Below are 13,536 nucleotides of genomic sequence, written 5' to 3' on the forward strand. Positions count from 1 at the left end.
AAGCCCCTTACCTCTTTGAGCCTGTACGTGCTCATCAGATAAAGCAGGGGTCATACCAAATCCTTCTGCCTTACAGGGCTGTTGTGAGGATTACCGAGTGCCTAGCACAGTGCCTGGCCTGCAGTAAGTGCTTTATAAATGTTAAATAATGTTAACTGATTTTTAGAGGTAAGTGCTGAGTGTTTTGGGGAAACATAGAGGAGGGGCCTCTAACCTAGCTTTGGAGGCTATGGAATCAAGGAAGGCTTCCTGACAGAGGGGGCAACCTGTGTTGAGACTTGAGGGACAAATAGTTACACAAAGAAAGAGTGTTCTCCACAAAGGGAACAGCATGTGTGAAGGCCAGAGGTTAGAAAGAACAGGGCCTGTTCAGTATTCAGTGTGGCTGCAAGATGAAGTTGGGGTTAGAATGGGCTGAGAGTGTTTGGAAGTGAGGCTGCAGGGGTCATCAAAGGCCAGGGCCAAGAAGGATGGATTTAGGAGGGGTGCAGTGGCTCATGCCTATAATCCCAGCACTTTGGGAAGCCGAGGAAGGAGGATCACTTGAGCCCAGGAGTTTGAGACCAGCCTGGGCAACATAGTGAGACCTCCATCTCCACAAAAATAAAAATAAGAAAGATGGATTTGGCCAGTAGGAACACGGAACCTGAAGATTTTCAGGCAGAGGAGAGGGAAGAGAGACCGAGCAAAGGAGAGACAGAGAGCCAAGCCTACCCCATCTATTGGAGAACAAGGCCATGGAGGTCAAAGCAAGTTCTTGTGACCTCATTGGCCAGGGATGTGTGTTGGGTTGAGGGCGGCCCTGCATGGGACCAAGGGCAGGGCTAGGTATAGGTGAGGATTGGGGTGGGCTGCGACATCATCCCTCCCTCTCCCCTGCCTGCAGCTTCGGGGTGCTGCTGTGGGAGCTGCTGACGGGGGAGGTCCCCTACCGTGAGATCGACGCCTTGGCCGTGGCGTATGGCGTGGCTATGAATAAGCTGACACTGCCCATTCCCTCCACGTGCCCAGAGCCCTTTGCCCGCCTCCTGGAGGGTGAGCCGGGGCCCCGTGGCGAGGGTAGGCTCAGCTTGGAGTGGCAGAGACCTGTGGGCCCAGACCTCACCCCTTCACACCCATCCATACCAGTGGGCCTGGGAGTGAGGGAGAAGGGGCTGGAACCCACTGGACTCTAAACAGCCTCCCCATGGTTGGCTCCATCCCCCACATCCCAACCCTTGTTCGGGCCAGGCCCAGAGCTCTCAGGACAACCTGTTAGGACTCCTTGGTCCTGGAATTCCACCGTGATCCTGATTCCACCACCAGCCCCTCCTCGGGATGCAGGTCCCGGGGTTTCTCTCCCAGCGTTTCACTGAGTGGAACTGGCCAGGAGCTTGGCTTTGAGTCCCTTCCTCTCAGCTCCATAGCAGCTGTTTGTCTGCCGTCCCCAGAAATTCTGCCTTCCTCTGAGCAGGCTGAGTCCCCAGAGCATGACCACTGACACCTCCACCCCCCACCACTGTCCTTCCTCCTCCCACCCCAGAATGCTGGGACCCAGACCCCCACGGGCGGCCAGATTTCGGCAGCATCTTGAAGCGGCTTGAAGTCATCGAACAGTCAGCCCTGTTCCAGATGCCACTGGAGTCCTTCCACTCGCTGCAGGAAGACTGGAAGCTGGAGATTCAGCACATGTTTGATGACCTTAGGACCAAGGAGAAGGTGAAGGCAGGGGGCAAGTTGGGAAAGATGGAGCAAGACCCCTGAGTTCTGATGCCTTGGGCTGCTCAGAGACCCCTCCCCTGAACCCCAGCCTTTGGGTCCATGCAGGGTCAAGGGAGCCTTTTTTGCATATTAAGAAAAGACAGCCTCCTGTTGGTGGATTAATAAGAAAAAGTCACCCTGTACTGAAGTACTTACAGGTGACACTGCATGATGTCTGGGGTTGGCTTTAAAATACTACAGCAGAAACGAAGAGAGGGCAAGAGGAGAGAAGGACGGGGATACAAGATTCGCAAAGCATAGGTAATTGTTGAAGTTGGATGATGGGTACAGGGGGGTGCACTGTTCTCTGCTTTTGTGGATGTTTGAAGTTTTCTAAATTGAAGAGTTAAGAAAGAAAAAGAAAGAAAAGGCACCCCTTTCTTTGGGCTAACACAGTTCCCTGCCCTGGCACCCAGCTTGGCTAGCAAAGCATGCGTCGGGTGGTGAAACCAATGTGCCCCACAGCAAGGTACCCTTGTGTGAGGCACCAACCAGACGCAGCAGCCCTGGGTCCCTCCCCAGGAAGCAGAGCAGCTAAGTCCCTCCCCCCAGCCACCGCCTCTCCTTCCCAGGAGCTTCGGAGCCGTGAGGAGGAGCTGCTGCGGGCGGCGCAGGAGCAGCGCTTCCAGGAGGAGCAGCTGCGGCGGCGGGAGCAGGAGCTGGCAGAACGCGAGATGGACATCGTGGAACGGGAGCTGCACCTGCTCATGTGCCAGCTGAGCCAGGAGAAACCCCGGGTCCGCAAGCGCAAGGGCAACTTCAAGCGCAGCCGCCTGCTCAAGCTGAGGGAAGGCGGCAGCCACATCAGCCTGCCCTCCGGTACCCACCCGTGTCCCCAGAGCGCCCCCCAGAGGCTGCTTGGAGCAGCCCCGACCTAGGATTTATCTCTTCCTTTTCCTTTTCAACTTGTTTTTATTGCTAAATATATCGCACATAGTCAGTGAGCAGCCCAGTGCAGTGGCGAGCACTTGTAGTCTCAGCCTACTCAGGAGGCCAAGGTGGGAGGATTACTTGAGGCCAGGAGTTTGAGACCAGCCTGGGCAACATAGACCCCATATTTACCAAAAAAAAAAAAAAAAAAAAAAATTTAATTAGCTGGGCATGTTGTCATGCACTTATAGTCCGAGCTACTGGAGAGGCTGAGGTGGGAGGATCATTTGAGTCCAGGAGTTTGAGGCTGCAGTGAGCTGTAATTGCACCACTGCACTCCAGTCTGGGCAGCAGAGCAAGACCCTATCTCTAAAGGGAAAAAAAAGAACAAAAGAAAATGACCAAAAACCTGTACAGCTAAATGAGTTACTCTACTCACCCCCACGAAACCAGAGAGAACCTCACAGCCGTCCCAAGTGCTTTCCACCTACCCCTCCAGACAACCTCACACCATCCCCTGAGAAGAACATCTGTCTTGACACTTAGGACAGTCACTTCTGAACTTTCTTTTTCATTTTATCTCTCTTTAAAAATATCTTTTAATCTGGCCATGTGCAGTGGCTCACACCTGTAATCCCAGCACTTTGGGAGGCCAAAGTGGGTGGATCACTTGAGGCCAGGAGTTCTAGAGCAGCCTGGTCAACATGGTGAAATTCCACCTCTACTAAAAATACAAAATTAGCTGGGTGTGGTGGTGCACACGCCTGTAATCCCAGTTACTTGGGAGGCTGAGGCACAAGAATCGCTTGAACCTGGAAAGCAGAGGTTGCAGTGAGCCGAGATCACGCCACTGCACCCCAGCCTGGGTGACAGAGTGAGACTCTGTCACAAAATATATAATTAAGATATACATATATATGCTGATATTTGACCTTTTTTTACCTACAAAAACAGAAGTTTCACATGGATCAACCTAATAGTTGGATCTCAAGACTTAATCAGATTCAGATTCAGGTTTGATTTTTTTTCCCCACACTGCTTCCCAGGTAATGCATTCAGGAGGGAGGCACGTAGTGTCTACTTGTCTCTTTCTGTGATGTCACAAGCCAGAAAGCTGTGCCTTAAGCAGCAGTGGCCAGTGGAAATATAATACAAGCCACGTGTATAATTTTAAATTTTCTAGTAAGCTACACATAAAAGCAAAAAGAAATAAGAGATGTCAATTTTAATATTTTTTATTAGGCCAGGTGCAGTGGCTCATGCCTGTAATCCCAGCACTTTGGGAGGCCAAGGCGGGCAGATCACCTCAGGTCAAGAGTTCGAGACCAGCCTGACCAACATGGAGAAACCCCATCTCTACTAAAACTACAAAATTAGCCAGACGTGGTGGCGCGTGCCTGTAGTCCCAGCTACTCAGGAGGCTGAGGCAGGAGAATTGCTTGAACCCAGACAGCAGAGGTTGCAGTGAGCCGAGATCGCGCCATTGTACTCCAGCCTGGGCAACGAAAGCAAAACTCCATCTCAAAAAATATATATTTTTTTTATTTAACCCAATATATCCATGCAATCAATACAAAATAATTGTGAGAGATTTTACCTTGTTTTTTCACACTAAATCTTTGAAATCCAGACGTATTTTATATTTATGGCACATCTAAATTTAGACAGTAAATTTTCATTAAAAAAATTTTTTTTCTGAGATGGGGTCTTGCTATATTGCCCAGGGTGGTCTTGAACTCCTGGGCTCAGGCAGTCCTCCCACTCTGGCCTCCCAAAGTGCTGGGATTACAGGTATGAGCTACTGTACCTGGCCCATCAAAAATATTGGATCTGTATTTAAATTTCATAAAAGTTAGAGTTGAAAAAGTACATACACATACCCAAGTTGTTCCAAACATGCTTAAATGTTTCCAATAACCAAATGGAGTACTTGTTTTTTTGTTGTTTGTTTTTTTTGTTTTGTTTTTTGTTTTTTGAGATGGAGTCTCACTCTGTCACCCAGGCTGGAGTGCAGTGGTGCGATCTCGGCTCACTGCAAGCTCCGCCTGCCAGGTTCATGCCATTCTCCTGCCTCAGCTTCCCGAATAGCTGGGACTACAAGCACCCGCCACCACGCCCGGCTAATGTTCTTTTTTTTTTTAGTAGAGACAGGGTTTCACCGTGTTAGCCAGGATGGTCTCAATCTCCTGACCTCGTGATCCTCCCGCCTCGGCCTCCCAAAGTGCTGGGATTACAGGCGTGGGCCACCACGCCCAGCCCCTATACCTGTTTTTAAAATTTAAACTTAAATTACAGTAATTACAATAAAATAAGGAGTTGGCTGGGCATGGTGGCTCACACCTGTAATCCCAGCACTTTGGGAGGCAGATGCTGGAGGATTGCTTGAGGCCAAGAGTTCAAGACCAGCCTGGGAACCACAGTGAGAACTCATCTTTTATATATATATATACAGTTTAAAAAGTAGATAAATAAAGGTTAAACTCCAATTCCCCCATTGCACAAGCCACATTTCAAGGTGCTCAGTTGCTACATGTAGCTACTGGCGACCATATTGGACACTGAGGCCTAGGTCCTTGATCCACTATAGCTCTTGTACTTATGCTTATTAAACCACAGTTCCATTGCTGAGCCTCACCCCAACTTGCTGATTCAGGGAGGGCCCAAGAATTTGCATTGCCAAGAAATTTTCAGCTGATGGTGAATGCTGCTGTTCTGGGGCCCACACTCGGAGAACCACTGCATTAAGGAATGAAAAATGGCGGTGTTCCCATTTTAGAATTCCTTCTCTACTTCTACAGAGGAAAATTCCCTTTGGTAATCCCTGGAACCATTTGCTTAGGAAAGCTTCTCTTTCTTTCTGCAGGCTTTGAGCATAAGATCACAGTCCAGGCCTCTCCAACTCTGGATAAGCGGAAAGGATCCGATGGGGCCAGCCCCCCTGCAAGCCCCAGCATCATCCCCCGGCTGAGGGCCATTCGCCGTGAGTATCTCCCAAGGCCCTGACCAGTCAGTCAGTCAGTGAACAAACGTTTTTGAGCACGATGTTTATACCTGGCACCAAGCCAGAGTAACAGCAAGAAAGAAGATAGACAAGGCCCTTTTCCACATTCTTATCAAGGGAAACAGATAGTAAACAAATAAGTCAGTAAGCAGGATAATTTCTTTTTTTTTTTTTTTGAGACAGACAGAGTCTCGCTCTGTCTCCCAGGCTGGAGTGCAGTGGTGCGATCTTGGCTCACTGCAACCTCCACCTCCTGGGTTCCAGCAATTCTCCTGCGTCAGCCTCCCAAGTAGCTGTGGTTACAGTCACACACAACCACGCCTGCCTAATTTTTTGTATTTTTAATAGAGATGGGGGTTTCACGATGTTGGCCAGGCTGGTATCGAACTCCTGACCTCAAGTGATCCACCCACCTCAGCCTCCAAAAGTGCTGGGATTACAGGCATGAGCACCGTGCCCGGGCACAGGATAATTTCTAGTAGTGATAAGTTCTTTTTTTTTTTTGAGACGGAGTCTCGCTCTTTCACCCAGGCTGGAGTGCAGTGGCGCAATCTCGGCTCACTGCAGGCTCCGCCCCCCGGGGTTCGCGCCATTCTCCTGCCTCAGCCTCCTGCGTAGCTGGGACTACAGGCGCCCGCCACCTCGCCCAGCTAATTTTTTGTATTTTTAGTAGAGACAGGGTTTCACCGTGTTAGCCAGGATGGTCTTGATCTCCTGACCTCGTGATCCACCCGCCTCGGCCTCCCAAAGTGCTGGGATTACAGGCGTGAGCCACCATGCCCGGCGTGATAAGTTCTTTAAAGGAGCTCAGGGAAGGAAATAAAAGAGGAGATGTATTAGAGTTCTTCAGAGAAACAGAATCAACAGCGTATGTTTAGATATATAGAAAGAGATGTATTGGCTGGGCACAGTGACTCATACCTGTAATCCCAGCAATTTGGGAGGATGAAGTGGGAGGATTGCATGAGCCTAGGAGTTCGACACCAGCCTGGGCAACAAAGCGAGACCCCATCTCTACTTAAAAACAAAAACAAAAGAAATAGATGTATTATGAGGGATTGGCACATGTGATTATGGAGGCTGGGAAGTCCTGCAATCTGCCTTCTGCAAGCCAGAGGCCTGGGAAAGCCGGTGATGTAGTTCCAAATCAAGTCCAAAGTCCTGGCCCAGCACAGTGGCTCACACCTATAATCCCAGCACTTTGGGAGACCGAGGCAGGCGGATCACCTGAGGTCAAGAGTTCAAGACCAGCCTGGCCAACATGGTGAAACCCAGTCTCTACTAAAAATGCAAAAATTAGCTAGGCGTGGTGGCGCATGCCTGTAATCCCAGCTACTCGGGAGACTGAGGCAGGAGAATCACTTGAACCTGGGAGGCAGAGGTTGCAGTGAGCCGAGATCGTGCCACTGCACTCCAGCCTGGGTGACAGAGTGAGACTCAGTCTCAAAAAAAAAAAAAAAAAAAATTGTCCAAAAGACCTGAGAACCCGAGTACCAATGTCCAGTGTCTCAGGGCAGGAGTAGATGGATATCCACGCACATGCAGAGAGCAAACTCACCCTTCCTCCACCTTCCTAGACAAAAAGAGCTAACTCTCTTTTTGTTCTATCTGGGCCCTCAGTGGATTGGATGGTGCCCACCCACATTGGTGAGGACGATCTCTCTTTACTGGGTCCACTGATTGAAATGCTAATCTTCAAGAAACACCCTCACAGAGATCGTGTTTAACCAGCTACCTAGGCGTCCTTTGGCCCAGTCAAGTTGACGCATAAAATTACCCATCACAGAAGGGTTGCGACTTTACATCTGGAAGCCCTATGGGAGGAGGTGAGGTTTGAGCAGGGACCTTCGTGCTAAGGAGTGAGACAGGCTGAGACCTCAGGGAAGCATGCCCCTGGCGGAGGGAGCAGCAAAGGCAAAAGCTGGAGGTGGGAACAGCATGGGCTGCTTGTTAGCCCGCTTGGCTGGAGCAGAGTGAATGGGAGGAAGACATAGGTTTTGTGATCAGGGAGTTCTCAGCAGTCAGATCAGGCAGGGCCCTGAGAGCAGGATAAGAGTCTGGATTTTCCTTTCTTTTTTTTTTTTTAATTTTCATTTGACACCTTTGGTATGGATTTTTTTGTTTTTAATTTTTGTCTTTAGTTCTGGGGTACGTGTGCAGGTTGTGCAGGTTTGTTACATAGGTAAACGTGTGCCCTGGGGATTTGCTGCACCTATCAACCTATCACCTAGGTAGTAAGCCCATGCATTAGCTATTTTTCCTAATATTCTCCCTCCCCCAACCCTACCCCCCAACAGGCCCCAGTGTCTGTTGTTCCCCTCCCTGTGTCCATGTGATCTATTTGTTCACTCTCACTTATAAGTGAGAACATGCAGTGTTTGGCTTTCTGTTCCTGTGTTAGTTTGCTGAGGATAATGGCTTCCAGCTCCATCCATGTCCCTGCAAAGGACATGATCTCATTCCTTTTTATGGCTGCATAGTATTCCATAGTGAGACAGGCTCTCGCTCTGTGTCCCAGGCTGGAGTGCAATGGCGCCATCTCAACTCACTGCAACCTCTGCCTCCCGGGTTCAAGTGATTCTCCCGCCTCAGCCTCCCAAGTAGCTGGGACTTCAAGCCTGCACCACCATGCCTGGCTAATTTTTGTATTTTTAGTAGAGACGGGGTTTTCACCATGTTGGCCAGGCTGGTCTCCAACTCCTGACCTCAAGTGATTCTTCTGCCTGGGCCTCCCAAAGTGCTGGGACTCCAGGCAAGAGCCACCGCACCTGGCCTGGTATGGATTTTCTTTTAACCGCCCTGGGGCAGCCCCCAGAGCCATGCGAGCAAGGCACTGAGGGAATCAAATTGACCTTTCTCCCTCTGGCTGCTGTAAGAAATAAAGGTAGAGAAAGCAGTGAGATGATGGAGGCCAGGCCAGGGTGGGGGACTTGGAAGGGACAGATGTCCACAGTCGGGGCTATATGGCAGAGACACAGTCATTGGAGTTTCCTGATGGGTTGAAGGGTGAAAGGCTAACTCCCGAGTTCCAACCCCTCATTCACCCCAGCATTGACCACACCCACAGCCCCCCTGCCCTCTATCAGGGCACCTGCTTTGTACCAGGCCCAGGAGGTCAGTCCTGCAGGGGACACAGAGACAAATACTCATACCATGGCAGCAAACACTGGCACCAGAAAGGTCCAGAGCATTGCAGGGACAGAGATGAAGGCAGCTGACCTCCAGGGAACTAACTACCCAGAGCTGGAGACCGGAAGCGCAGGCAGCCCGCCAGAATGAATGGTGAAGGGTTAGGCTGTGAAGAGCAGGGGAGGCTGGAGGAGTTGGCAGGGAACCGCTCACGGCCTTCAGTGCCAGGCAGAGGAGCTGGAACTTTGTCCTGACAGCAGTAGGGGGCTATGGGGGGATTTATAGCAGGGAGGGTCACGACTGGAGTTCAAAAGAGCCCTTGGACTCCCAGGTGGAGGGTGGGCCTGAGCTGGGGGCACGGGAGGCTGGGAGCCCAGTGGGGACAGACCCTCCACCCAGTAACCAAGTGGCTTCTCTGGACCCAGTGACTCCCGTGGACTGTGGTGGCAGCAGCAGTGGCAGCAGCAGTGGAGGAAGTGGGACATGGAGCCGCGGTGGGCCCCCAAAGAAGGAAGAACTGGTCGGGGGCAAGAAGAAGGGCCGAACGTGGGGGCCCAGCTCCACCCTGCAGAAGGAGCGGGTGGGAGGAGAGGAGAGGTGAGGTGGCGTGGTGATGCCCACCCTGTGCCCAAGCCCCAGCTCCCAGGCTCCAGGCCACAGGACTGAGGTCTCCATCTCTCCCTGGATCCCGCAGGCTGAAGGGGCTGGGGGAAGGAAGCAAACAGTGGTCATCAAGTGCCCCCAACCTGGGCAAGTCCCCCAAACACACACCCATCGCCCCTGGCTTCGCCAGCCTCAATGAGATGGGTAAGAGCCTGGGTTCTTGTAAGGGGGTGGGGGTTCCCTGGCCAAAGGGGTGAGCCTCCTGGGGCTGAGGGAAGAGACCAGATTTCACTGGGCCAGTGAGTGGAAGGCCTTCCTGGGAAGGGAGATGGTGGCCCCTGGGGCGTGGGGGGTCATTTCCAGGGGCAGGGACCACCATTCTCTGAGGCTTCTCCGGGAGACAGATTCAAGAACGATGCTCGTGGGTCTTGGTCTTGCTGTTGGAGGGGTCATCGGGGGCTGTCCCTTGCCACAAGTCCCCATGGGGCCCTGGCCAGCCCTGCAGCCGAGTGATGGCCCTCTCCGGTTGCAGAGGAGTTCGCGGAGGCAGAGGATGGAGGCAGCAGCGTGCCCCCTTCCCCCTACTCGACCCCGTCCTACCTCTCAGTGCCACTGCCTGCCGAGCCCTCCCCAGGGGCGCGGGCGCCGTGGGAGCCGATGCCGTCCGCGCCCCCCGCTCGGTGGGGACACGGCGCCCGGCGGCGCTGCGACCTGGCACTGCTAGGCTGTGCCACGCTGCTGGGGGCTGTGGGCCTGGGCGCCGACGTGGCCGAGGCGCGCGCGGCCGACGGCGAGGAGCAGCGGCGCTGGCTCGACGGCCTCTTCTTTCCCCGCGCCGGCCGCTTCCCACGGGGCCTCAGCCCGCCCGCACGTCCCCACGGCCGCCGCGACGACGTGGGCCCCGGCCTGGGCCTGGCGCCCTCGGCCACCCTCGTGTCGCTGTCGTCCGTGTCCGACTGCAACTCCACGCGTTCACTGCTGCGCTCTGACAGTGACGAGGCCGCGCCGGCCGCGCCCTCCCCACCACCCTCCCCGCCCGCGCCCACGCCCTCGCCCTCGCCCAGCACCAACCCCCTGGTGGACCTGGAGCTGGAGAGCTTCAAGAAGGACCCCCGCCAGTCGCTCACGCCCACCCACGTCACGGCTGCATGCGCTGTGAGCCGCGGGCACCGGCGGACGCCATCGGACGGGGCGCTGGGGCAGCGGGGTCCGCCCGAGCCCGCGGGCCATGGCCCTGGTGAGTGAGGCTCCCCGCACCCAGGTCACAGAAAACCCCTTCTTTCCTCCTCTGCCAGGATCGCAAGTCCAGCCCAGCCACGACCCCTCAGGCAGCCACCTCCTGCTTTCTGTGGAGGAGGGAGGGTCTGTGTCCCTTTACCGCTCACTCCTGGAGGCATTGGGGGGTCTCCAGGGGACTGAGACACAGGTGGCAAACTGATGCCTATAAGGCCAGGCAGGTGCCTTTAGCAGTGGTGACCAGCACGACCATCGCCAATTCTTACACAGCCTAGACACTGTTCTCCTCCATCTGTTAACTGGGTGGGAGATGCGGCCATAGCAGTGTTATTAAGTACCCACGTCAGGCACTGTGCTGCTTGTTTTAAGTTATCGTTATTTTATTTGCTCCTCACCTACGTAGTGAGGCGCCATTTTTATCCGCCTTCAGAGATAAGCCATGCCTGAGGTCTGTGCCTGAGCTTAGCCCAATGCAGGAGAGTCGGGAAGACCAGGGCTTTGGCCCCAGGGGCTGCTGCTAAGCAGCAGCTCCAGAAGGTTGAGGAACGTGCCAGGGTCCACCCAGAGGAGCAAGCAGCTGGGAGTGGTCCCAGTCTAGGTCAAGGTCCCAGCACTGCCACACTACAGATGGAAATTGGATGCAGCAAGATCCATGGATTTCTCGAGAGAAACCAGAACTTATGCTTTTCATGTAAAAGCTCTGGGCTTTTTAATGCCACCCTCTGCCCCACCCCACTCATCTCCTCTGAACCTCTCTCACCAGGCCCTCGTGACCTTCTGGACTTCCCCCGCCTGCCTGACCCCCAGGCCCTGTTCCCAGCCCGCCGCCGGCCCCCTGAGTTCCCAGGCCGCCCCACCACCCTGACCTTTGCCCCGAGACCTCGGCCGGCTGCCAGTCGCCCCCGCTTGGACCCCTGGAAACTGGTCTCCTTTGGCCGGACACTCACCATCTCGCCTCCCAGCAGGCCAGACACTCCGGAGAGCCCTGGGCCCCCCAGCATGCAGCCCACACTGCTGGACATGGACATGGAGGGGCAGAACCAAGACAGCACAGTGCCCCTGTGCGGGGCCCATGGCTCCCACTAAGGCCTGCCCACCACCGCCCGCCTGGGCAGCCATGAATGTAGCGCCCCAGGCCCCGCCCCAGCCCGCCATGCCACAAGGCGGGGGAGGCCCTGGGCAGGATGTTCACTCTATTTATTGGGGAAGGAGGGAGGGGGGAACACTTAACTTATTCCTTTGTACCCCAGGGGGTGGAGCCCTGTGCCCGCCCTGCACTGGGGGGAGGGTGGGCAGGGATACTCAGGGACAGGGCATCATGGGGGATTTGGCACAAAATGGAGCATTAAAGGTAACCCCTGCCCCCTACCGCACTTGACTGTGTTCCTTTTTCCTTTTTTTTTTTTTGTTGGAGACAGAGTCTTGCTCTGTTGCCCAGGCTGGAGTGCAGTGGCACCATCTCAGCTCACTGCAACCTCCGCCTCCTGGGTTCAAGTGATTCTTCTGCCTCAGCCTCATGAGTAGCTGGGACTATAGGCTCCCACCACCATGCCCGGATAATTTTTGTATTTTTGGTAGAGACAGGGTTTCACCATGTCGACCAGGCTGCTCTCAAACTCCTGACCTCAAGTGATCCACCCATCTTGGCCTCCCGAAGTGCTGGGATTACAGGCATGAGCCACTGCGCCCGGCCTAGACTGTTTCTTTCCCTGGCCCAGGCCCTGATGCTGGGTCATCCCAGCGGAACATTCCCCCCCACCCCACACACCCTCCCTGGGCTTCTCTGGGTTTCTAAGGTCCAAGGGATGAGGCCCTCCCTGGTCCCCCCAAGAACACCACACAAAGAAGTTATGATCACCAGTGACAAGTGTTTTACCAACGAACACATGAGTCAAGGGGAAGTTACATGGTGAGATGGGAGGGCGAGGGATAGAGAGGTCCCCTTGGGTTGGCCTCAGCCAATTACATCCCGAGTCTGGGCCCCAGCCCCACTGTCTTCCCGCTGGAGGCTGCAACGGTTCATCTTCAGCTGAGTCAGCTGGATGTAGCGGAGCACATTGGTGTCTGCAGGGGAGGTGGGCAGGGCATCATCTGGGTGTCCTAGGGCAGCAGGTGACTTCCACACCTCCCTGGCTCACACCCCATTCTCCGAAGTCTCCAGCAGCTCGCTCACACAGCCAATAGAGCCAGAGCCCTTCCCCAAAGCCCCAGTCACAGTCGGCAAAGCGGAGCCATCGCACACCTCTATGCGCCTGTATTTGCGGCACCCTCTGCCAGAAATGCCTCTTCGCAGAGGCTCCCTTCACAGTTCTCATCCTCCAGTGACATCTGCAAGAAGTCTGTTCTTTCGGAGCCACTTAACGGGTAAACTAATCTCGTCTCTGCTCCCACAACCCTGCACCTGTTGTAATCCCTCTTCCTTCCTCATTGGCTCTTAATACAAAACCGAGTGTTGTGTCTGCCCTCCTGCACTCATGTGTGTAAGTGCACACATGCACGCACACACACACACACCCCAATTTCCTGCCATCGCCCACCCGAGTGGATGAGTGGATGGTGGAGGAAGTGAATGAATAGGTGTGTGTGAATGGGTGAGTGGAGGAATGAGTGTGTGCAGTAGGTAGGGGTGGGAGGGGGTAATGGAGATGACAGTGGGTGGATAGGGAAGTGGCTGAGCAGGTGAATAGGAGATATCAGATGTGGCAATGACGGTAGATGAGAAATGGCCGGGGAGATGTCAGAGGAGCGATAGGTGGAGGGATGTTTGAATGGCGGGTGAAGTGCGGGGTGGATGAATGGATGAGTGGGCGTGTAGGGAGTAGGTGGGTGGCGCAGCCCTCCCTAGAAGCAGCTCCACGGGAGGAAGGCTCTGCTGTTCTACCGTGATCTTCCTGCCTGTGCCCTCTGCGCCAGCCCCGTTCCCTGCCCTGGGCCTAGCCCTCACCTCTGCCCCGCCC

The 13,536-nt window shown here is 54.3% G+C and overlaps 1 protein-coding gene across 1 annotated transcript; it reads left to right on the forward strand.

Annotated features, from left to right (window-relative positions):
• The first annotated feature begins 806 nt into the window (after positions 1-806).
• On the forward strand, positions 807-13,327 carry LOC116464513 (mitogen-activated protein kinase kinase kinase 10). Its single transcript, XM_032147772.2, has 8 exons — positions 807-1,035; positions 1,523-1,698; positions 2,313-2,559; positions 5,474-5,590; positions 9,166-9,337; positions 9,435-9,547; positions 9,876-10,580; positions 11,343-13,327. Exons 1-8 carry the CDS (start codon positions 807-809, stop codon positions 11,663-11,665), a joined length of 2,082 nt encoding a protein of 693 aa, XP_032003663.1. The 3' UTR covers positions 11,666-13,327.
• The last annotated feature ends 209 nt before the right edge of the window (positions 13,328-13,536 follow it).

This window comes from Hylobates moloch, unplaced genomic scaffold (genome assembly GCF_009828535.3).
Source record: "Hylobates moloch isolate HMO894 unplaced genomic scaffold, HMol_V3 SCAFFOLD_869, whole genome shotgun sequence".
Taxonomy (NCBI): domain Eukaryota; kingdom Metazoa; phylum Chordata; class Mammalia; order Primates; family Hylobatidae; genus Hylobates; species Hylobates moloch.

Bases quoted from the DNA above. Each gene is read 5' to 3' on its own strand.
- LOC116464513 (XM_032147772.2), top strand. From the start codon at position 807: ATGGGACCAAGGGCAGGGCTAGGTATAGGTGAGGATTGGGGTGGGCTG. The intron at 1,036-1,522 runs GTGAGCCGGGGC...CTCCCACCCCAG, and splicing joins CTTTGCCCGCCTCCTGGAGG to AATGCTGGGACCCAGACCCC. The intron at 2,560-5,473 runs GTACCCACCCGT...TTCTTTCTGCAG, and splicing joins CCACATCAGCCTGCCCTCCG to GCTTTGAGCATAAGATCACA.